The following is a 22,755-nucleotide window of genomic DNA, read 5'->3' on the forward strand; positions in this document are numbered from 1 at the left end:
TTATCTTGTCCTCATTCTTCACCTGGGACCTTAGCGAGCTCTCGAGGACACCGACAACAGGGTGCTGTGCGGTCCCATGAGCTGCCACTGCTGAGCTCTCTTAGGGGACATCTGGCCACATATCACCAGCTCAGGAACCCTCCAGCTGCAGAAGCTGGGGTGTGGTTTCAGCTGAATGTGTATCACTTTTGCATCTTTTGTTTGGTTTTGGTTTTTTGAGACAGGGTCTCACATTGTAGCCCAGGCTGCCTCAGCCTCCTGCATGTGGAGGTTATAGCTATGGACCACCATGTCTGGTCTTAATAGATAATTTAAATATTAGAAAAATAACACTAGAAAGCATGAAAATAACTTGAATCTTTTTCTTTTTCTTTCTTTTTTTGTTTGTTTGAGATAGGATCTTGCTCTGTAGTTCAGGCTGGCCTTGAGCTCACCGCCATCCCCCTGCCTCAGCCTCCTATGTGCTGGGGTTACAGGTGTGAGGCATCACTCTCAGCTCAACTCAATTCTGACCTATCTCAATGCAGTTAATATCACATCGCCTAGGACACAAGCTCATTCCGACAAGATACCTGTCTACCCCAGAGCCGGTGGGGGGTCCTGGGCATCACCTGCACTTCTGATCCTAGAGCTGCTAACCCGGTTCCCACAATTCTCTCTGAGTCTAATTAATTTGCTGGTGTGGCTCTCAGGACCCAAGGAACCAGGTTTCTCAATTTATCATAAGGGTGTTCTAACACAGAGAGACGGCACATGAGAGAGATAGGGCCAGGTCCGGAAGGGTCTCAGGTCAGGAATTCTGACGGAATGGATTTGGGATCTGCCCACCAACCTGAAGGTAGGCTTCTCGTAACCAGAACTCTTCAAACTTCATGGTCTAAAAGTTTTAACAGAGCTTGATCTGCTGCTCCTTCTTTTGCAGGAGTTGGTGGTGGGACAGTAGCTTCTAGCCTCCAGTCCAGGGAATTGCTTAGTCTTTCTGGTGTGCTGGCCATCAGGGGTGCGACTCCATGCCTCTTCATTGGCATAAAACCAGGTGACTCCACGACTTCTGTCTTCCACCATGTCACCCCTCAGATCAGGAAATTTCACTCCTCTCTATAATTAGCTGCCCAACAATTGGGTCCCCCTTACACATCTTGGTCGGCTGACCCATTGTGGTCGGTGTTTGGTTTTTTTATAGGCTTCTCCGGGGTCCGTGCAGCCCAGTTGTAACCCTCACTGGCACTGCCAGGGCCTGAGGGAGGGAGTAGTCTCGGTCTCCAGTGTCTCTGCCCTGTCCCAACTCCAGCCACCCCAGAGCTGGTGGGGTGTTGCCTTGGTGACATGAACCCTCCTCCCTCCACCAGAGGGTCCCCACAGGATGAGTTAGGAGAAAGCGACCCACCCCGGCACCCCTGCAAAGCCGGAAGTGGCTCACATCCTCTGGGTGACCATCTTCTGCAGGGGCCTGAGACTTTGTTTCAGGATGCTAGATGGTTCCGGTTTATGTTTATGTCGGGTATCTCGTTTGGCCCAGCCCCTTCCCTGCCTGCTGGTAATTGTGTGATTGCTCCCAAGGCTGTAAGGCCCTTCTCCTTCCCCCAGGTCCAGGAATTAGGGTCAAGATCTGCAGGTGCAGGGCTCGCAGTGGGTGTGTCCCTTAATCCGGGTGGTGCTGAGCCAGGGATTCCATCCCAGGGCCGCTGATCTGCTGCCCTGGGTGAGGGAGGCGACATGGATGAGGATGATGTGTTCCTGGCATTCGCACAGGGTCCCACTCCTCCACGGGGGCCCCTGCGGCGCGCCTTGGATAGGATCTTCCTTACCTTCCTGATCCTCTTCCTGTCATTGCTGATGCTGGAGGCGGCCTTCAAGCTCCTGTGGCTGCTGCCATGGGCGAAGGTGAGGGACTGGCTCCTGAGGACACCACCGGAGGAGGAGGGGCGGCTGGAGCTGTGACCCTCTTTCCTGCCGAGGTGAGATGGGACCCCGGATGGAAGGGAGATTGTTGAGAACTGCAGAAAGGACACCTGGATTGTTTAGAGTAGCACTCCAAAATTTCTGTGCCTATAATCTGGGTAATGATATTGAAAAAATGTGTACTCTCTTCTGTATTCAACTTTGTTTTGTTTTGGTGTTTTGTTTTTTTCTTTTTTGATACAGAGTCTTGCTGTAGCCTCGAACTCATGGCAATCCTCCTGCCTCAGCTTCCCCAGTTCTGGGATTACGGGCATGATCCACCATGTTCGGCCTATGCTCTACTTCCATAAACTTTTTTTTTTTTTAAAAGTCTTCATGAGTAAAAATCTGTGCTATTTGTCTCTCTGTACCTGCTTATTTCACATACCAGGCCCTCCAGTTCCATCTGCCTTGCCATGAAGGGCACATTTAGTTCCTCCTCGTGACTGTTTCATTTCGAACATATGTACCACATGTTCTTGATCTGTGTATCCACTGAATATCTGTGATTCTTTATTTTGGCCTTATTATTTACTTAGTTTTTTGAGACAGGGCCTCACTGTCAAGCCCAGGCTGGCCTCAAACTCTTGGTGGTCCTCCTGTCTCAGCCTCCTAAGTGTGGGCATTCCAGGTGTGTGCCGCCATGTCTGGCTCTGGTGTTATGTATTTTCAATAATAATTCTTTGTTGGATGAATGGTTTACAAATATTTTCTCCTATTCTGTAGGTTTCCTCTTTACTCCACTGATTGCTTCCTGTTTTGCTTTTGGAGATTTGATGAGACAGGCGTGTTCAGAATGTTATGGCTATAGACTGATGGTTTCCTTTTCTGTGCAGAAACCTTTTAGCTTATAGCCATGATTCTTTTTTTTCTTTTTTTTTTTTTTTTTTTTTTTTTTTTTTGCGGGAGTGCTGAGAATCAAACTCAGGACTTAGAATTTGCCAGATCCTCCAAAACATATTTTAAAGTAAGCATCTAAAACTCCTCATCATAAAAATATAACCGTTTCAATAATGTAATTTCTAGCATGTTGAAAATATTCCAACTTTGAAGCAGGACATATTATCTTCTTTTTTTTTGTATTTTTCATTTTTATCGGTACCAGGGATCGAACTCACAACCACCTGCTTGCCAGGCAGGTGCTTATGCCGCTGAGCTAAACGCCCAGCCCCTTACATTATCTTCTTAAATGTGCAGAACTAATACCAGCTACTTGATATCCATCACCGCTTTTTTTTTTTTTTTCAATTTTTGTGGGTTGTTTTTTGTGGAGGTAGGGGCTCACTACATAGTTCAGGTTGGCCTTCAACTCATTCTGCGGTCCGAGATGACTTCCACTGGGGGGATCCTCCTGTCTCAGCCTCCTGAGTTCTGGGACTAGAGGCATGTGCCACCGTGCCTGGCCTGCGGACTAATTTAGTAGATTGTTCACACTTGATCCCAGTGCCACACACTCCACATCAAGCCACCTCTGAAGAACCCCACCTCTAACCATGTGAGGCCTTGGGGTGACTTCCAGACACAAACTGTAATACTCATGCTAAACATTCGAGTTTCGGACTTTCACAGATACAGACCTGGAGTTACACAGATGGGAACAAATCACAGAAATAGTTCAAGTATCTGCTGGACATTGTTATGGTTGTACTGCTGCGTGCTTACTGTACAGTGCGACAGTACACAACTGTACACGGCTCAGAGCTGTACAGGAACGGTACCCAGAAGCTGTGACAGGGACAGTAGGAAGCAAAGCAAGATACACTGTATATTTGTGTCAAAAGCATGTAAGACTGACTTTGTCCGAGTTACAAATGAATCTGGGTTACCAATGTTCTGGAGTGGAACGCGTTGATGGGAAGGGATATATAGTGTTTTTTTGAGATAGGGCCTCACTGCGTAACTCAGGCTGGCCTCAACTTCTGGCAATCCTGGCACAGTCTCCTGAGTGCTGGGCTCAGAGGGGTATGCCACCACACCTGGCAGTTACATGGAGAAAGAGAAGAAAAATACCTTCCATGTGATTTTAGGACTCTAACAATTCTTTTGAGTTATCATTACAGTTAATTATGAAAACACAATTGATCAAACAGATATGATTATGGAAATTATAATTGTTAGGGGTTTTTTTGGTGTCAGGAATGAAACTCAGGACCTGTTTGCCAGGCAGGCGCTATAACGCGCTGAGCTATGTCCTTTGTCCCTGCAAATTAAAAAAAAAAAAAAAAAAAAAAAAAAAAAGAGTCTCGCCATGTAGTTCAGGCAGGCCTTGAACTCATTTGTAGCCCAGGTTGCCTTCTAAGGTGGCAATCCTCCTGCCTCAGCCTCCTGAGAGAGCTGAGATGACAGGCGTGTGCCACGACGAGGCTGTAATTGTTAAATTGCTAAAGTGGAACATTTGATAGGATGGGACAGGTGATGTTCACAGCGCCTTGATGGAAGAAATAGCGGAGGACTCGGGGGTCGGGGCGCTCCGGCTCTCAGCAGCTGCTGGACAGCGTCGAGGAGCGGCTGCCCGGGGGACGCTAGCCAGGAACGCAGGAAAGCGACGCTGCGAGGCGCGGGGTCCCTCCTCTCTTAAACTCTCCAGCCCTATCTGCGGACCGCAAGGCCACGGAGCACCAACTCCCCGTTCCCCATCCTCCTGGGCTCCGGAAGGCGGTGCAGTCCTCCGGCACGCGACCGACCGGCTGTTAGGCCCCGGACCATAAGTTTCTGATTGGCAGAAAAACGGAAGCGCCGGGTGAAAAGAGCTCCGAGGGCCGCAGGCGAAGGCAATGCCGTACAGAAAATGGCGGCACCCAAGTACTTTGTGTCATCCTGCGGGTGATAAGCCCCGCCCAGTAAAAAATGGAGGGGACGGGAGTAGGTAGGGAACTGCAGGCTGAGTAGGTGGCCTGCCGTCACTTCCGGCCACAGAAAGATTGAGTTCCGTACAACAACATGGCACCTCTCAAGTACGTACTGGCGGAAACTCTTTGGCTTCCGGTCCGTAGTGGGGCCTGCAGTGGGAGGGGGAAGGAAGGCGGAAGGCACCATGCGAGGTTCTAAGCTCTCCAGTGAGCGTCGACTCGAGAGACCGTTTCTGAGGTGGGGGCCGGACTGTGAGGGGAGCGAAGACGAGGGCAGGGATATAAGGGAGAGGTACGCTACTGGGGGAAGACTCGAGGGGCTGAGTGTGAGGGGCCACGTTTGGTAGCTTTCTATTCCTGGAGGGGAGCGGGGCGGCCGCGGCGGAGCCGGAAGGGGGATTTGGCGGGAAGCTCCTGGACCCCACCGGCCCGGCCCGGCTTCGGGGTCAGGAGGGACTCGGAGAACGTAGTGGTGGGCTTCGGGCGGCCACCAGTCCCGGAGAGAATGGGGGAAATCAGGGTGGAGTGAGAGGGAGGGGACTTGGTGAAAATTTTCCAGCCTGAACCCCGGGTTCGAGAGAACCCCGCGAGGGTGCGACGTGGACCTAATTCAGAGGCGGGGGGTGGAGGACGGCTGGTGGGGCGAGATCCTTTTCAGCCTCCCAGAGTCCGGGAGTTGGGGTGATTATTCCGGCTGGGTGCGAGTCTGCGGTGAGGGCGACAGAGGAGCAGGCCCGCGGGGCGGCGCCCATGGTGGGGGATGTGGTGAGCGCAAGGGGATGTCGGGGACATTGGGAGCTGGCTCTGGGATTGGTAGGGAGAGTCAACTTGCCAGCCGTGAGAAATAGTGGAGAAACATAACCGAAAGACCGGAAATCACCGTGAGGGGTGGGGGGGGGGAGACTTGGGGTGGGGAGAACTTGAGAGACCTGAAAAGCACCTAGAACTAAGTGTCCTGGAGGAGAGGCAGCGAGGACACTCTTGATGCTGCACGGGGCAGGGCTGGGCAGTCTTGAGCCCAGGTGATTGGAAACAGTGCTGAAGGGTTGTGGCTGAGCCTGGAGGGGTGCTTTCTGAGGCCCCCCCATCCCCTTCTAGCAGGAATCCTGAAACCCCCAACACTTCCTCCCTCTGGAGGATTTGATCCCCCATGGCCACCGCCAGCAGCATCATTGTGCTGGATGATGATGACGAAGATGAAGCAGCCGCTCAGCCAGGGCCCTCCTCCCATCCTCCCCCCAATCCGACCTCACCCCGGGTGGAAACCCCTGGCTCCTCTGAGCCCCCTGGGGCTGGAGCAAGCTCTAGTTCGGGCGGCAAGAAATGCTACAAGTCGGAGAATGAGAAGCTATTTGAAGAGGTGAGCTCGAGGGGAGAAGAGTCTTCTTGTAGCCCAGGGAGGGGGCTGGCTGACTGGCTCTCCTCACCCATCTGCCCCACTCACTCACCCTACCTTCTTTCTCTCAACCCCTTCCCTTTTCTTCCCCTCCCTCCTTTTCTCTGACCCTCCTTCAGTTCTTTGAACTGTGTAAGATGCAGACATCTGACCACCCCGAGGTGGTCCCATTCCTCTCTAAACTGCAACAGAGAGCCCATCCTGTGTTTCTGGCCTCCGTGGAGTTCTGCAACATCCTCTCTCGGGTCCTGTCTCGGGCCCGAGGCCGGCCATCTAAGCTTTATGTGTACATCAATGAGCTCTGTACTGTTCTCAAGGCCCACTCAGCCAAGAAGAAGCTGAACCTGGCCCCTGCTGCTACTGCGTCTGGTGAGCCATCTGGGGGTAGCGCACCTGCTGACCCCTCCTCAGGTCCTGCCAGCACAGGAACTGCTGCCTCTGAGGCTCCAAGGACCCGTGGTTCCCAGCGGCAGATCCAGCGCCTAGAGCAGCTCCTGGCACTCTATGTGGCAGAGATCCGGCGGCTGCAGGAAAAGGAGTTGGATCTCTCAGAATTGGATGACCCAGACTCCACGTATCTGCAGGAGGCCCGGCTGAAGCGGAAGCTGATCCGCCTGTTCAGCCGCCTATGCGAGCTCAAGGAATGCTCTTCACTGACTGGACGAGTCATAGAGCAGCGCATCCCCTACCGCGGAACCCGCTACCCTGAAGTTAACAGGCGCATTGAGCGGCTCATCAACAAGCCTGGGCCTGACACCTTCCCCGACTATGGCGATGTGCTGCGGGCCGTGGAGAAGGCAGCTACCCGGCACAACCTCGGCCTCTCCCGACAGCAGCTCCAGCTCATGGCTCAGGATGCCTTTCGAGATGTGGGCATCAGGTTACAGGAGCGACGCCATCTTGATCTCATCTACAACTTCGGCTGCCACCTCACAGATGACTATAGGCCAGGTACTGGGCAGTGGGGTACAGATCAGCGACCCTTTGGGCCATTTGTATGGTGTGGGCAGGGCCTCTCTCTGTAGCCCCTTTTCTGGTTTTGAGCTGAGTGGTCTGATTTTATATCTTTCCATATAGGCATTGACCCGGCACTGTCAGATCCTGCGTTAGCCCGGCGCCTCCAGGAAAATCGGAGTTTGGCCATGAGCCGGCTGGATGAAGTCATCTCCAAATATGCAGTGATGCAAGACAAAAGTGAGGAGAGGGAGAGACAGAAAAGAAGGGCCCGGGTCTCCCAAGGCCCTTCCCACTCCCCCAAAGCCTCCTTGGATTCTGGTGAGGTATGGAAGGGATGTGCCCTGCAAGAGACCTTGTCTTCCCCCTGCACTGGCCACCAGGGGTCCCAGGGTAGCTGTTGGGGGCAAGTGCAGAAGAAATGAAAATCAGATTCTGTGTGGCAAGGGATTCCTTAGAGAAACTCCTATCCCCTGTTCCCCAGGGCCCCAGTGGGATGCCATCCCAGGAGTGCCCGACTACCTCCAAGGCTGAGACCGATGATGATGAGGAGGACGAGGAGAGTGATGAAGAGGAAGAGGAAGATGCCACTGATTCCGAAGACAAGGAGGATCTAGAACAGCTGCAGGAAGGTCAAGGGGACGAAGAAGAAAACGAGGAGAGTACAGGTATGGGAGAGGAACATCCTCCTTGGGTGTTAGTTCTGTGGGCTGTGAGCTGACTTTTGAGACTTCTTCTTTTCTTCGTTTTTTGGAGACAGAGACTCCTGGGGTAGTTTAGAGTGGCCTTGAACTCAGTGTGGCGAGGCTGGGCTTGAGCCTCCAGTGATCCTCCTGCCTCAGTCTTGGTGTTGGGATTATAGGAGTGGGTTGCCAGGCCCGGCCTTGAGACTTTTTTCTCTCCTCTTCCTCCTGGTTTCTCAGCAGGATTTTCTTTCCTAGTCTTCATGCTGCTCCTTCCCTTTCTTTTGTCCCAGCTAAGGATGGAGGCAAGAGCCCCAACTCCCCAGCACAGGTCTCCTTTGAAAAGAACCCAGAAGCTGTCAGAATCAGCAGGGCTTCAGGGGAGCCACCAAATGAAAGACTCTCAGTGTCACCAGCCTCGGCATCGGAGGAACCCCTGGCCCACTCGAGCGTAGATGCTGAGAGCAACGGAGAGCAGTTAGAAGAGCCGCCCCTGGAGGAACAGAGCCCCCTGTCTCAGCTTTTCGAGCTGGAGATCGAGGCCTTCCCCATGGACACCAGCCCTTCTCCAGAGGAAAGCAACGTTTCCTCTTCTCTGAAGCAGCTGGAAAATCCTCTTCCCATGGTCCTGGAGAATGGGGCAGCCACGGTCACCTCCACGTCCTTCAATGGAGGCACTTCGCCTCACACATGGATGGATTCCAGTCCCCCCTGCAAGAAGTCTCGGAGGGGTGAGGAGGAGGAACAGCAGACTGAGGCGGGACAGTTAAGAAACAGGTAACCACACGTGGGGGCGGGTGGTGGCAGAGGGCTTGCTCCTCTTCTCGGGGAATGCTGGGCTCAGGCTCCTAACCCCGTCTGCCCTTTGTGTGCCTTTGCATTTGTTTTCTTAGCCTTTTGGAAAGGCAAAGGCTAGTGCCCAGGAACAACGACAAGAAGATCCACCAGCTGCCCAGCCCGCAGTCCCCGCAGGCATCCATGGCCCCAGTTGCTGATTCCTCCACCAGGGTGGACTCTCCCAGCCATGGGCTGGTGACCAGCTCCCTCTGCAGCCCTGTTCCAGCTTCATTGTCCCATATCCCCCAGCGTCCTCCCCGATCCAGCACCTACAAGGTAAGGGGCGCCTGTGCTTCTCTTTCAGGATGCTCTTCACCCTCTCCCCCCCATTTGGACACCTCGACTCCTCCGGCTGTCTCTCGCTCCCGCAGACGAGTGTGGCCACGCAGTGCGACCCAGAGGAGATCATCGTGCTGTCAGACTCCGATTAGCAGCCTCCTCCACTTCCTGTTTCTGAAATGCATTTGGAGGACAGTGGGAAGCCAACAGCTCCGGAAGGGATGGACTGAGCTAATCCTTCTTGGTGGTGTTTCTTTTAAAATTCCAGAAACTTTAAGTTTTGCAGAGAAACATAAAAACAATAAAATTCTTTTCTTAATTGTATTTCCGTCCTTTCCTTGGCCATCCCCTGTCGCAGCATGATAGCAGCAGTCTCCGGGTCATGGTTGGCCGACGTGCTGGTTAGCTCTGACCTGTCTGTTCTGTCCTGGCCCTCGCACGCACACTCCTTTGCACACCTCTTTGCCCCTGCCTGCCGTCCTGTGCCCTCAACCAGCACCTGGGGGAAGAAAAAGTGCTTCAGCTGTCATAACATGCTTTACTTTTCTCATTTTGAGCAGTGGGAATGGAAGGACCAATCAGGGGCCGGCTCTAGGTTCCTTGGCCAATCCTGGCCCGGAGGGAGGGGCGGGGCTTCAGAGGATTGTCAGAAGCTAGGACAAGGGCTATTCTCCCAAACCAGCTAATGGCCACAGCTCAGGGGCGGGGCCTGAGGAACGAGGGCCAGCACCCTTAGCCAATGGGAAAAGGCAGGTTTACAGAATTAAAGGAGAATGAAGGATCGGCTAAACCAAGTCTGGGGTCGTCTGCGGGAGAGAGGACCTGGTGCCTTTAAGGTGAGATGAGGCGAAAGTTCTTTAAAGGAGAAGTGATCAAGTCGGCCGAATGTGGCCCAGCTGTAAGGGCGGGGTGCCCGACTGTGCCTTTAAAGTCGGAGGGCCGGGAGGCGGGGCGAAGGCGGAGGGCGGAGGGAGTCGGCGCAAGATGGCGGCGGGAGGGGCCCGGGCTGCAGCTCTGGACGCCGAGTGAGGGGCGGGGGGTCCGGGGGCGCGCGGCCCGGTAAGCGGGGACGCGCAGGGTTGGGGGGCGCCTTCCGGGTGGGAGAAGAGGCCGAGGTAGTGCTTGGGGCGGAGCAGGTGGGGCGGGGGTAGGCAAGAGGCGGGGTCGAAAGGCCCTGGGGGGCGGAGCCTAGGGAGAGTGGGGCTAGAGCTGCGCCTGGGGCGCAAAGGGCGTGGTCTGGGAGAGCCTGGGGGGCATGGCCTGCGGGGAGACCGAGCTGCCACTGGTTTTCACGGAGTAGGAGACTTGACTCCTCTCTCGCTAAGGCAAGGGTGCAAAAAAGGTGGATTTTGAAAAATTAGGCTCTGAGGCAAATGACAAATAGGGTGTAATTTCAAAGGAAGTCACCTTGCTCGCTGAGAGCGATGTTTCTCGGACTCCCAACTGGTGGGCACTGAATTTGGGGTCAGGCCACCTGCTTGTGACACCGTTCCGCTCCGTGGCTGTGTCACCTTGAGTAATCACGTCGTCATTCTGAGCCAGTTAACTCACTCGTCTTTCCTGGGGTTGGCAGATGTACCTATGCCAGTATCGTGGAGAGTTACTTAAAAGACTGGTGCGAGGTGTTTTCACATTGTCATCTTTATGAAATGTCATCATCTCTTTTTTTTCCTCAGAGACCCCCCCGGCCTCCCTCCTCCTTCCTCTCTGTTCCTGTGGCTGGGGGGGGTGTCCCCTCTCCACAACATGGAGCCATCTGCTCTGTCGCCCACTGGGGCAGCCCTGCCCTTGCCTCTGTCACTGGCTGCACCCCCACTGCCCCTGCCAGCAGCTGCAGTGGTCCACGTGTCCTTCCCTGAGGTGACCAGTGCCCTCCTGGAGTCTCTTAATCAGCAGCGGCTGCAGGGCCAACTCTGTGATGTGTCCATCCGGGTACAAGGCCGGGAGTTCCGGGCCCATCGAGCTGTCCTGGCGGCCTCCTCTCCTTACTTCCACGATCAGGTCCTGCTCAAGGGCATGACCTCCATCTCATTGCCCAGCGTCATGGACCCAGGCGCCTTCGAGACCGTGCTGGCCTCCGCTTACACTGGCCGCCTCAGCATGGCTGCTGCGGACATTGTCAACTTCCTCACTGTGGGCTCTGTGCTCCAGATGTGGCACATTGTGGACAAGTGCACTGAACTCCTCCGAGAGGGCCGCGCCTCAGCCACCACTACCATCACTGCCACTGCCGCCACCTCTGTTGCTGTTCCTAGTGCTGGGGTCCCCTCGGGGAGCGGGGCCACAGTGGCTCCGGCCACCGTGGGCTCCTCGCGCTCCCATACCTCCAGCCGGGCCAGCGAGAATCAGTCACCCAGCAGCAGCAACTATTTCAGTCCCCGGGAGTCTGCTGATTTCTCCTCTTCCTCCCAAGAGGCTTTTGTGGCGTCTGCCGTGGGCAGTGGGGATCGGCGTGGAGGAGGCCCTGTGTTCCCGGCCCCCATGGTTGGCAGCGGGAGTGCCACATCCGGGAAGCTGCTGCTGGAGGCAGATGAGCTGTGTGACGATGGGCGGCGGACAGTGGTCCCTGGGGCTGGGCTCCGGCGCCCCACCTACACATCTGCCAGTGTCATGCCACAGAAACACTGGGTCTGTGTGAAGCGGGGTGGAAACTGCCCAGCCCCAGCACCCCTGGTTCCCCAGGATCCCGAGCTGGAAGAGGAGGAGGAGGAAGAGGAGGATTTGGTGTTGACCTGTGAGGATGATGAAGATGAAGAGTTGGGGGGTGGATCCGGGGTGCCAGCAGGGGAGAGGCCTGAGGCCACTCTCAGTATCAGTGATGTCCGGTCCCTGACTGAGCCTCTGGACAAGAGGGAGGAGCAGGTCAACTTCTGTGAGTCCTCCAACGACTTTGGTCCCTACGAGGGTGGGGGCTCTGGGGCGGGGCTCGATGACTCCGGGGGGTCCACCCCTTCCTCCTACGCCCCCTCCCAGCCTCCACGACCTCTCCTCCCGGTGGAGGTGCAAGGCAACCCGATCCTGGTCTTCCCGTCCTCCTCTTCCTCCTCCTCCTCCTCTTCCTCCTCCTCCCAGGCTCCGGGCCAGCCACCCGGGAGCCAAGGGGAACACGGGGCGGTGACCGTCGGGGGCACGTCTGCTGGGGGCGTGGCCACACCGGGAAGCGCTGGCGGGGCTCCGGGCGGGACGGGTAGTGGGGACGGGAATAAGATCTTCCTGTGCCACTGCGGGAAGGCCTTCTCCCACAAGAGCATGCGCGACCGGCACGTGAACATGCACCTCAACCTGCGCCCCTTTGACTGCCCTGTGTGCAACAAGAAGTTCAAGATGAAGCACCACCTGACAGAGCACATGAAGACGCACACGGGCCTCAAGCCTTACGAGTGCGGCGTCTGCGCCAAGAAGTTCATGTGGCGAGACAGCTTCATGCGGCACCGGGGACACTGCGAGCGCCGGCACCGCATGGGCGGGGGTGGGGGCGGGGCCGGCCCGGGCACCGGACCTGGCCCGGGGCCCGGGGCGCTCCCCGCGTCCGCGCTGCAGCCCAAGAGAGAGGTCTCCTCGGGAGCGGGCCCAGGAAGCGGCGACGAGGCGAGCGGGGCCACACCCCCGCCGAGCAGACGGGTCTGGTCCCCGCCCGGCGTCCACAAGGTGGAGATGGACTTCAGTGGCGGCGGCGGCGGCGGCGCGAACTGAAGGGGCCGGCGACTTGGGCGCTTTCGGGGGTCCTCAAGTGATCGCCACCGTGCTGTCTTCCTTTATCTCTCTGGACTCGTTTGCAGTGGAGAGCAAACCGCGTTGCACTACAGCAGCGCATTCCTCCAGAGATACCCCGGAACTAGGTCTTCCCCACCCGAGGGCGCAACCAGGCCCCAGCTCCAGAGTAGGCGGGGCGACCTGGGTTGGGCGGTATTGTGTACCCCAGGGTCAGGGTGTTGTAGTCTGTGCCTAGAGTCTGTGTTCGTGTTTTGAGGACGGATCTTCGAGCCCCACTCCTAGGATGCACCCCCGTCTCTGAAACATCTCCCCCATACACATCCCTTGGAAGTCCCAATTTAGTTCTCACCAAGGAGCGCGCGGACACAAGTCGTAGCACAGGTTTTCATTATTTTTAACAGTGATTAAAATATTTATTGGTCATTTCATTGGCTTCCCGACCAGCCCTCTGTGTCTGTTGGGGACTTGGCGCAGGTGCAGAAGAGCGGTTCCCAGCGAGAGGGTGCAGCGGAGGGGGCTTCAGGGAGCCCCAGGCTGCGAGGGTGGGGGTGGTGGCTCCGGGAGGACGAGTCGGGGCTGATGTACCCGCGCGCCCCACCTCCCCGTGCGGGGATTCCCCTTCTCCTGCCGCCCGCCTGCGAAGAAAGCGAAAGCGAAAGGGGAAGAGGCAGCCCGGAGCCGGGGAGTAGGGTTGGAAAGGACAGCGCCATGAAGCTCCTGTCCTTGCTCGTCGCCGTGGCTTTGGGTGAGCGAACCTTGCGACCTCGGGGCCGAAACTGGGTGCTGGGTGTGGGGAGCAGGGAGGGGCCGCTCGGCCTCCCGCGCTCGCATGTGCTACAGATCCCTGCATCCTGGATCCCCATTCCCCAGGCTTAGCGACCGCTGCCTGGGCTCGACCCGCGGCGCTCGAGTGCTGGTTCGTGGAGGATCTGGGCGGGGGCGCCCTGGAGAAGAGACCCGCGGCTCTGCTGCTGCGCCAGGGCCTCGGGGCGCCGCCGCCCCGGCCGGACCTGGACCCCAAGCTCTACCTCGGAGTGGACGGTGAGTCTTTCGGACTCACCCGCCTTCTCGCGACTCGCGAACCCCTCCTCTTCCGATTGCGCGTGAACCTCGCTTCAGTGTCCCCCTTGCCGATCCTCCGAATCGTCTGTGCTGCTGAAGCTCCCTGAAGCCGCCTCCCCGCCCCGACTCTGAGCGCCCCCGCGTTTCCGCCTTCGCAGACCCCGCGGGCGCCCTCCTCGCCGGCCTCCGCCGCCTCCTCCGGGGCGACCCCACGCCGCGCTGCGAGATGAGCCGCTTCGTGCCGCTCCCTGCCCCTGCGAGCTGGGCCCGCAGCCTGAGCCCAGAGGCTAGCTGCCCGCGGGCCCTGGACGGGGAGTGGCTGATGGTCAGCGTGAGCGGCCGGGACCTTAGCCTCTCCAGTCTCCTGCGCAAGCCAGCGGAACTCCAACCGGAGCCTGTGCTCATCACCATGGCAACAGGTAGCTGGGAAGGGGAGGTGGAGAAGGACAGCCAGGGTGCAGGTGTGGGCCTAGGCTAGCCAGTTCTCTAGTCCTTTCCGTTTCCTTTCTGCAAAGCCAGTTAAGATTCACCCTCCCTGCCAGTCTTCGGGGTCTCTACTGGTAAAATAGAAACTGCTGCGGCTCCGGGTGGGGTTCCGCAGAGGCGGACTTTGCTGCATAGACCTAGAGAACCTGGGGAGGTGCTGCGGTCTGGGGCTCAGAAGCAGAACTCGCTAGTCATGGGCGCCCACGCCTGTAATCCCAGGATCCGGGAGGCTGGGGCAGGAGGATTACCATGAGTTCCAGGCCACCGTGGGCTACAACTGTGTTCAAGGCCGGTTTATACTACATAGCGATACTGGGTATCAGAAAAGCAAAACAAAAAAGCGGAAACTTTTCTCCCTGCTCCTCTTGCGGATCTGAGTGTTGCAAGGGAACCTCACCTTCTGCAATTCACCTGCTTTCAAAGGCTAGACTCTGGAGACCCTCTCTCTGGCTTTGCAGGGGCGCTGGGTGGGGCTCTCACATCTGACACAGCAATGTCCAGGAGGTGATTTAAGCAGCCAAGGGTGCGCACCTGTGACCCCTGCACTCTGTTAGCTCCAGGCCTGCTAGGGGTGTACAGTGGACCATTCCTGCCTGAACTACAACTGGAGCCCGCCTCTCACAAAACTGAAAGGAACAGCCTGGGATTTAGCTCAGAGGCCTAAGTGCCTGCCTGGCAAGTGCAAGGTCATGGGTTTGATCCCTGGTACCAAAGAAAACAAAAGCAAAAACTGAAACAAAGGAAATCACTGGCTCGTATCAACAGAATATCATTTTGGTTTGTTCAAATCACAAAGTATGTTAATGTATTTTTGTTGTGGTATGAGTCTTCAGGCTACCATGACAAAATACCATAGGCTGGGTGGTTTTAGACCACAAAAAGCAGAAGAGCCCATGATCCCAGTGGCAGGACGGCTACTGTCAGGTGAGGGCTCACTTCTTGGTTTGCAGAAGGAGGCCTGCTTGCTCCCCCGCACCCTCTTTTGAGACAGGGTATCACTATGTAGTTGAGGCAGGGCTCTACTGCCTTGGTTTTGTTTTTTGGATATAGGATCTCTTCTGTAGTTCAAATCGGCCTTTAACTGTGTAGCCAAGGCAGGACCTAGAATTCATAGGGATCCTCCTAACTCAGCCTGAGTGTTGGGATTACAGGTTTGGGATTGCCTGTCTTGTTCATCACTCCTTGAGCAGCGTAGGGACTGAATTAACAAGTGTTTGTTGAATGCATAAGAGGAAGGAGCCAGAGACTTTCTGTTGGGGGTTGATGACCATTCATCAAAGGCCAGGACACAGGCAGAGACACTGCTGCACTGAGGGATCCCGCTGGGTGAGTTGGTCTGGTGGATGATTAGGTGCAAACCTGACCCTTCTGTAGACTTCCTGGGTCCTGTGCACCATCCCAAGTACCTTTTTAAAAATCCGTTTTATTTCAAAGAGAAAAAAATTCAAAACACAACAATTAGGGGACAACACTGGTATATACATTCCTCATTGCCACCGTAAATCCAGGTGCTTTCTATATGCAGGTTGTATTTCCCAGCATTAGGGACTGAATGGCTTTGGGTAGCAAGGATTAAATGTGTCAGGTGGGGTGGTGCATACTCTTACTCTAGAATTTGGGAAGCTGAGGCAGGATGACTTATGTGAGTTTGAGGCCAGCCTGAACTAGCAGGGAGACCTGTCTGGAATGAAACAAAAAAAGACCCAAAAAACCAAAATCCATTTCCAGAGCTATGCAGGCTTGAAGGGGGTGGGGAGGGTGTGCACCCTCAGCCACGCTGCCCCAGGCTGTCCCAGGGCAGAGGTGACTTGCAGGGTGGGGTGAGGGGCTGAGATGCTATGTTTTGAGGGATGGCTAAGGCAAGTGACCCGATGCCCCCTTTCTGCCTCTCTTCCTAGCCGTGCTTACTGTCCTCACCCACACCCCTGCTCCCCGAATCCGGCTGGGACAGGATGCCGTGCTGGACCTGAGCTTCGCCTATGCGCCTCCTACCCCTGAGCCTGCTGCCTCCCTGGCCCCAGGCCCCCCTCCCTTTGGGCTGGAGTGGCGACGCCAGCACCTGGGCAAAGGGCACTTGCTCCTGGCAGCAACGCCTGGGCTGCATGGGCAGGTGCCAGCAGCCCAAGAAGGGGCCGTGGCTTTTGCCACTTGGGACGATGAGCCTTGGGGCCCATGGACTGGGAATGGAACCTTCTGGCTGCCTGCAGTGCGACCGTTTCAGGAGGGCACCTACCTGGCCACAGTGCATCTGCCATACCTGCAAGGACAGGTGGCCCTGCAGCTCACTGTGCACAGTGAGTGGGGACTGGAGTCTTGGGGATATGGGAGAAACTGCTGGAGAGGATGGGGAGGGGGTAGGGTTCCTGAGACTCAGACTTTGCCCTGGGGATTCCTAGGCAGCACCAGTGAGTGGGGAGACCGCCCCCTAGTTTTAGGAATGCCTGAGGACTAGCTGTGGACAGTATGGACTGATACCCTCTGGGCTTGCCTCTTTCCCCAGAACCCCCCGATGTGTCCCTGACGCCTGCTCCCCTTGTTTGGGCCACCCCTGGGGAGGCACCCCCAGAGCTGCTCTGCCTTGTGTCCCACTTCTATCCTCCGGAGGGCCTGGAGGTGGAATGGGAGCTTCAGGGTGGCCCGGAGGATGGCTTCCAGAAGGCCACAGGGGAGAAGTGGCTCTCGGCCCTGCACCACCATTCTGATGGCTCTGTCAGCCTCTCTGCACACTTCCGGGCAGCCCCTGTCACCACCAAGCACCATGGGGCGAGATATGCCTGTCGAGTCCGCCACCAGAGTCTGCCCGCCTCGGGGCGCCGAGCCTCAGTCACAGTGGAAGTGGCAGGTGAGAGCCCCAAGGGCTGAAGAGCTGGCAGTACCCGAAAGGCGACAGGAAGCTCACACTTGCCCTCTGCCTGCCAGGCCTCTCCGGGCCCTCACTGGAGGACGGTGTGGGCCTCTTCCTGTCCGCCTTTCTGCTCCTTGGACTCATCAGAGTGCTGTCGGGGTTGGTGAGTTGAGCCCTATGGACCATGAGGGGAGGAAGGACGCTTCTCCACCTCCTCAAAGCAGCCAGCCTCCTGGCCCCCATCCCCAATCTCCCTACAGCTGCCCAGCTGATTGTGATCCACAGGAGAAGGTAACGGCCTCCACCCCCCCAACCTTCTTTCATTTCCAGCCCCCACTCATCCCTCATGAGTGGGATGAAAACTGGACTTGGAACTCACACAGACACGAGTCAAATCCTGCAGTGTCCTACAGGGCCGCCCTGAGTGCTACTGATCTGCATCTGTTCCCTGGAGTGTGGGGATTTAAAAAAAAAAACAAAAACAAAAAACTCAGGCAGTTCTGGCCCATGTGAATGTACAGCAAGCTTCCCTGTGCAGTGGTGCACTGATCCCAGTAGCATGGCGTCACACTGCAGGGTGGTGCCTCCTGATCCTTAGGACAGTAATAGGAGGTCCATCTTTTAGTAGATGCAGGAGATAAAGCACTCTGCACTCTCTGGCTGCAGAAAAAGTTAGCTGCCTTTCCTCCCATCCTGATGAACCACCTGTAGTTAGGGCCATCTCCTGAACTTGCCAACTCCTCATTTCTTTCTTAATTCTTTTCCAGAGAACACAGTGAAGGTGCTCCGCCATGATCCTGGAAGCTACTAACATCTGTGGCCCAAAGTACTGTAGCATCTTCCCAGATAGCACTGTCATCTGCTCCCACTCCCGTCTCCCAAACTCTCCACTCAGGAGCCTGGGAAAAAATTTTTAAAAAGACACATTTTATGGCAGTCACCTTTTTAAAGCTCTTAAGGCAGTGCTTCTCAAATTTTTGATCTCAGGACTTGTGAGAAAATATCCAAGATCCTAAAGACTTTTTACTATGTTATGTGGGTTTTAACTACTGAAAGTATTTAGAAAACCTCTTGGTTTTCTAATTGTTCTGTCTTCCCTTTTTTTTTGAAACAGGGTCTCACTATGTAGTTCAGGCTGGCAATCCTCCTGCCTCATCCTCTCAAATGCTTGGATTACAGGCATGTGCCACCACGCCCGGTTAAAACTGCTGATATTATGCTATAACCTGAAAACACGTTAGCAGATGCCTGTACTCCCAGCATTCTGGGAGGCTGATGCAGAATTCAATGTTGGGGCTCAGCCTGGGCAACCTGAGAACTTGCCTCAGAAACTAAAAAGGGCAGGTGATACAGCTCAGGGCACAGTCCTGTAGTCCCAGCACTCAGGAAGCTACCCTGGGTTATCCTGCCAGTGAGACTGTCTCAAAGAAACAGAAAAAGAAGCACATGCTATATTCAATAGGAATGCCACGGTGTTTCCGTCTCGTGTATCTGCTGAAGAATCTACCGCGTATGTGTGTGTGTGTTTTCTGGTTTTGGTCGTTTAGAGACAGGGTCTTGCCATTCAGTTCAGGCTGGCCTTGAGCTCACTCTGTAGCCCAGGCTGCTATTAAACTCGCAATAGGTCTCCTGCCTCAGCCTCCTGGGATTACAGGAGTGCACCACCACGCTCGGCTCCTTAGAACGCGCTTAAAGAATTAGACACAAACTCAAATTCTACCTTGCTAGGAAAAGCCCGGATCTCAAGTAGTAGTCCCTGCCACAGCCTTGGGGCAGAGACCACGCTTGGAGAATCGTTCTGGGGTCGGATCCATTCGTGCCCGCCCGCGTCCCTGGATACCTTTCGGGCCCCACTTGGTATCCGGCCGTGCCCTTCGTCTCGGTGCACCGCGGCTTCCCTGAGCAACTGGCCGGCTCGGCCTCGCCCTTCCCGGGTACCACATTGAAGCAATCTCGCGCGACGCTGTTAACCTTTCGTTTTCCTTCCCGCCCGCGTCCTGCGCGGAACGTTCCGCGTGCGGGTCCGGCAGCGCCCGCCGGAGAGCGTACTCGCAGGCCGGAAGCGGCTGCTTAGGAGAGGCGGGGCTGGTCCTGTGCGAATAAAGTTGTGTTCCAGCGCTACTTCCAGCCAGGTGTTTCATTTTACCCCTGCCTACGCGCAACGTCTTCTAGTCATCTCTGGCCCCTCGTTACCGCAGTCTCTCACGCGCCAGGGCGTCCTGTCCCATCAGAAACAGGCTGGGTTCGCGCGCCTCTTAGCGACCGACAACCTCAAACGGCCAGCTCTCCCTCGCCACTAGCGAACTCAGCGCTCCGCCGAGCTCCCCGGAAACCCCCAAGCGGAGCCGGAAGTAGTGGCTTCCTGCTGCCCCTCCTCCCCCGGTGGGTGGGCGGGGCGAGGGACCTCAGAAAACCCGGACTGGATGTGGTCCACTGCACTCCTGGGTTGGGACGGGAACGGTCACCTAGTCGGGCAGTGTGGGGTCCTCGCCGCATGAAGCACCTCCCGTGGGAAGTTAGCCTTGATCTTGGGGAAAGTGTTGTCAAACTCTGTTGCTGCCTCCCCCTGGAGGCTGCACACTGAAAAAATGTGTGTTTTTATATTTCGAGGCAGGGTCACACTATGTCTAGTCCAGGCTGGCCTCGAATTGTTTTGCCTCGGCCACTCGGGTGAGGGGACTACAGGCGTGCGCCACCAAGCCCGCCTGGCTTGGAATCTTGATCCTGACTCAGTGTGGCCGACATGGGCGGCACAGCCCCAGCGCGGGGTACGGGGAGGGGGCAGAGGAGGCAGGCTAGGGTCCCCGGGTCCCGACCCCCGTGTCCGACGCTCCCGCGCCCGCGGCCCCGGCTCCTGTCCTCACTTCCTTCCCCTTTTGGCTCCTGCTCTCGGAGCGGGCGGACGCGGGGGGGAGCGGAAAGGGCGGGAGGGCCCGGGAGCCGGGGTGCGGAAAAGCCAGGGAGGGGACTCGGCCGGGGCCGGAGGCCAAGTAGAGTAGCGCCCGCGCCCGGGCTCTCCGCCCCTGCCCACCCGCGCCCGCGCTCCCGCAGCCCGATCCCGCCGCCCCGGGCGCCCCGATGGCTCGGGCGCGCTGACGGTGCCGGCCATGCTCCCGCGGCCGCTGCGGCTCCTCTGGGACGCCAGCCCGCCCGGCGCCGTGGTACTGAGCGGCTTCCGGAGCCGAGACCCCGAGGCGGGCGGGGACCCGGGCGGCCGTGCGGCGGGCGCCGGGCAGGAGGACGGCGAGGAGGACGAGGAGGAGGTGAGCCGGGCAGGCCCCGCGCCGCACTGCACCCTCCCCGCCTCTGCTGCTTTGGCGCTGGCCGCGCAGCTCCGAATCCGGTCGGGTCGGGTCGGGTCGAGGGCCCTGAGCTCGCTCCCGTCGTCGGGCGGCAGCGTCCCAGCCCCGACCGCTTTTGTTTGGCGGGGAGGGGTTTGTTTCCACGGTAACCGGCTCCTGGGACTCCAGGATTGGGGAGGGAAACTCAGATTTCGTGACCCCTCCCACCCCCAGCTTGCCCCAGCCCGGAGCTAGGCAGAGGCCGGGAAGCCCGGCCGGGACCGCGGCGGCCGCGCGGGCCGGGTACACAGCCCTCACTTGCCTTCCTGGGGGACTAATGGTAGTGGCCGGGAGCGGGCCGCGGGGCCACGGGAGGGGCCGGGAGTGAGATCCGCTGCCCAGGGGCCCCGAACTCTGGGATCCGGACGCTGGGCGCAGGCAGGGTGACTGGCAGGGCTGGTTTTTCGGGCTCGGTCGGGAGGGGCCGGGGCCACGTGACTGTGAGTCTCCCCCTCGCATCATCAATCCCCACTTCCCCTTCCTGTACTGGAATTGGAGCTGCCACCTGGGGGATGGGGGGTCCTCGGGGCTGACAGTGGTCGCCTCGCCCCTGGGGACCGGGGACAGGACACCTGAGGGAAGCAAGGAGCCAGCCTGCAGGCCGGCGGGGTGTGGGCGGGGAGGCGGGGCGTGGGCCTGACGTTTCGGTCGCAAGGTCTCTGCCTCCTCTTAGCCTCTTTCGCTTCCCGGTCTGTACCCCTCTTCTCTGCTGTGCTGGGCGCAGCTCTGGGGGAAAGGGGCTTCGGGACTCTCCAGGGGCAGGGGTTCTCCCTTCCAGCCGGCCTCTCCCTGCAACCCTCTCTACTTCAGCGGGCCTTGAGGCGGCTTGGGGGGGGCTGTCTGGGCCCCAGACGGGGAGACCTGGGGTCGCCGGCCCCCCCCACCCCTCGCACTCGCTGGTACTGTACCCCGTTGGCCCAGGTGAGGGGCACAGAGGGAGGCGCAGGGCCTGGGTTGGGAGGCCCAGGACAGTGGGGCAGAGGGTCTGTCTGACTTCCCCTTCCTTGCGTCCAGGCCTCTGTGTCTGTCTGGGATGAGGAGGAAGATGGTGCCATCTTCGCTGTCACAAGCCGCCAATATCGGCCTCGTGATCCTATGGTGAGATCATAACTGAGGCTTCTCGCCTGTGGGGTATTTTGTTTTGTTTGGTTTTCCTGAGACAGGGCCTTGCTATGTAACCCAGGCTCCTCTTGAACTCATGGTGATCCTCCTGCCTCAGCCTCCAGGGTGCTGGCATTACCTGTGTGCAACACCACATCCAGCGACTTCTGGCCTCATTCCTTTCACTCTATTCCTCTGGCTGACTTTCTGGCTGGAGTGCTGGGTTGGAGACCTGGAGTCCAACTCTGCTGTGACAGGCCAAGTCCTTTGTCACCTCCGCGTCAGTAGGAGGCAGGATCAGCTCCTAAGTCTGGGCTCTCCCCAGACACCGGGATTGGGGTCACACAGAAGGTGAGTGAAGGCCTCTGTGTCCTCCAGGCCCCTTCACCTCCCCCACGATCCTCGAGACGGCTCCGAGCTGGCACTTTGGAGGCCCTGGTCAGATACTTGCTGGATGCCTGCATGCCAGAAGCTGACATGAACTTCACAGCCACCTTCCTGGCCACCCACCGGGCCTTCACTTCCACACCCACTGTGCTGGGGCTTGTGGCTGACAGGTCAGGGTTGAGAGGGACTGAGGCTTGTGGAGCAATCTGGGCCCCCTAAAACCAGAACACCCCTCGGCTTCCTGGAGCTCCCGGGTGGAATGGATACCAAGAGTAGCACTCCTCGCCCTAGGCTGGAAGCCCTCGAGTGCCTTCCCACTGACCAGCTAGAGAGGACGACAGGGTAAGTGACCCCACTACTCTGCCTGGTCCACACTGCCCATGCTACTGCTGGTCCTCTGACCCTTGGCCGATTCCCCTTCTCTTAGGGTAGCCATCTCTGTCCTGTCCACCTGGTTGGCCTCTCACCCTGAGGATTTTGGCTCTGAGGTCAAGGGTCAGCTTGACCGGCTTGAGAGGTTCTTGCTCCGGACAGGGTATGCAGCAGGGGAGGGTGTTGGGGGGTGCGGTGCTGACCTCATCCGCAACCTCCGGTCCCGGGTGGACCCCCAGACCCCCGACTTTCCTAAGCCCCTGGCCCTCCCTGGCGACCCCCCTGCTGACCCCACGGATGTCCTGGTGTTCCTCGCTGACCACTTGGCCGAACAGCTGACCCTGCTAGATGCGGTGAGACCCTGACCTTTGACCCCAGTGCCCCATCCCTGCCCCTTCACCAATCTCTCCTTGAATCCAGACCCTCTCCTTGCTTCCGGCCCTTGAGCTGGCTGCCAGCCTGCCCTTCCCGCCCCCCTTCCGTTGTAACCCCACCAGCCCTGGGTCCC

At 57.5% G+C, this 22,755-nt stretch overlaps 5 protein-coding genes across 14 annotated transcripts in view; all 5 read left to right on the plus strand.

Moving 5' to 3' along the window:
- Positions 1–1,560: 1,560 nt before the first annotated feature.
- Positions 1,561–9,263, plus strand: Smim40 (small integral membrane protein 40). The gene is made up of 3 exons (XM_063239080.1): positions 1,561–1,958; positions 2,146–5,082; positions 8,965–9,263. Exon 1 carries the CDS (start codon positions 1,717–1,719, stop codon positions 1,939–1,941), a length of 225 nt encoding a protein of 74 aa, XP_063095150.1. The 5' UTR covers positions 1,561–1,716; the 3' UTR covers positions 1,942–1,958; positions 2,146–5,082; positions 8,965–9,263.
- Daxx (death domain associated protein) lies at positions 4,920–9,263 on the plus strand. 5 transcript variants are annotated; one of them, XM_063239074.1, is made up of 8 exons: positions 4,920–5,028; positions 5,889–6,150; positions 6,306–7,137; positions 7,264–7,466; positions 7,625–7,808; positions 8,117–8,600; positions 8,717–8,936; positions 9,032–9,263. In XM_063239074.1, exons 2-8 carry the CDS (start codon positions 5,941–5,943, stop codon positions 9,089–9,091), a joined length of 2,193 nt encoding a protein of 730 aa, XP_063095144.1. In that variant the 5' UTR covers positions 4,920–5,028; positions 5,889–5,940; the 3' UTR covers positions 9,092–9,263. The 5 variants fall into 5 exon arrangements, with proteins under 5 accessions (XP_063095144.1, XP_063095146.1, XP_063095143.1 ...); XM_063239076.1 differs by having other exon boundaries at positions 4,933–5,028; positions 5,892–6,150; XM_063239073.1 differs by having other exon boundaries at positions 4,944–5,082.
- Positions 9,264–9,633: 370 nt separating this feature from the next.
- On the plus strand, positions 9,634–13,081 carry Zbtb22 (zinc finger and BTB domain containing 22). Of its 2 annotated transcripts, none has more exons than XM_013156991.3 (2): positions 9,634–9,775; positions 10,616–13,081. In XM_013156991.3, exon 2 carries the CDS (start codon positions 10,686–10,688, stop codon positions 12,630–12,632), a length of 1,947 nt encoding a protein of 648 aa, XP_013012445.2. In that variant the 5' UTR covers positions 9,634–9,775; positions 10,616–10,685; the 3' UTR covers positions 12,633–13,081. The 2 variants fall into 2 exon arrangements, with proteins under 2 accessions (XP_013012445.2, XP_003473967.2); XM_003473919.5 differs by lacking the exon at positions 9,634–9,775 and adding an exon at positions 9,908–9,998.
- On the plus strand, positions 13,066–19,167 carry Tapbp (TAP binding protein). The gene is made up of 7 exons (XM_063239079.1): positions 13,066–13,398; positions 13,524–13,694; positions 13,874–14,134; positions 16,100–16,495; positions 16,702–17,043; positions 17,121–17,209; positions 17,814–19,167. The coding sequence occupies exons 1-7, from the start codon at positions 13,233–13,235 to the stop codon at positions 17,823–17,825; spliced, it is 1,437 nt and encodes a 478-aa protein (XP_063095149.1). The 5' UTR covers positions 13,066–13,232; the 3' UTR covers positions 17,826–19,167.
- Positions 19,168–19,541: 374 nt separating this feature from the next.
- The window catches only part of Rgl2 (ral guanine nucleotide dissociation stimulator like 2), a 7,359-nt gene continuing 4,145 nt past the window's right edge, over positions 19,542–22,755 (plus strand). Inside the window, exons 1-6 of one of the 5 annotated variants that reach the window (XM_063239072.1) lie at positions 20,999–21,308; positions 21,402–21,485; positions 21,607–21,779; positions 21,867–22,045; positions 22,167–22,217; positions 22,303–22,600. In XM_063239072.1, coding sequence (XP_063095142.1) covers positions 21,951–22,045; positions 22,167–22,217; positions 22,303–22,600 — 444 coding nt within the window. In that variant the 5' untranslated portion in view covers positions 20,999–21,308; positions 21,402–21,485; positions 21,607–21,779; positions 21,867–21,950. The other 4 variants (XM_003473920.5, XM_013156955.3, XM_013156953.3 and 1 more) reach the window with 4 other exon arrangements.

The sequence above is a fragment of the Cavia porcellus genome, unplaced genomic scaffold (assembly GCF_034190915.1).
Source record: "Cavia porcellus strain 051 isolate PalLab524CR breed Dunkin Hartley unplaced genomic scaffold, mCavPor4.1 scaffold_28, whole genome shotgun sequence".
NCBI lineage: Eukaryota > Metazoa > Chordata > Mammalia > Rodentia > Caviidae > Cavia > Cavia porcellus.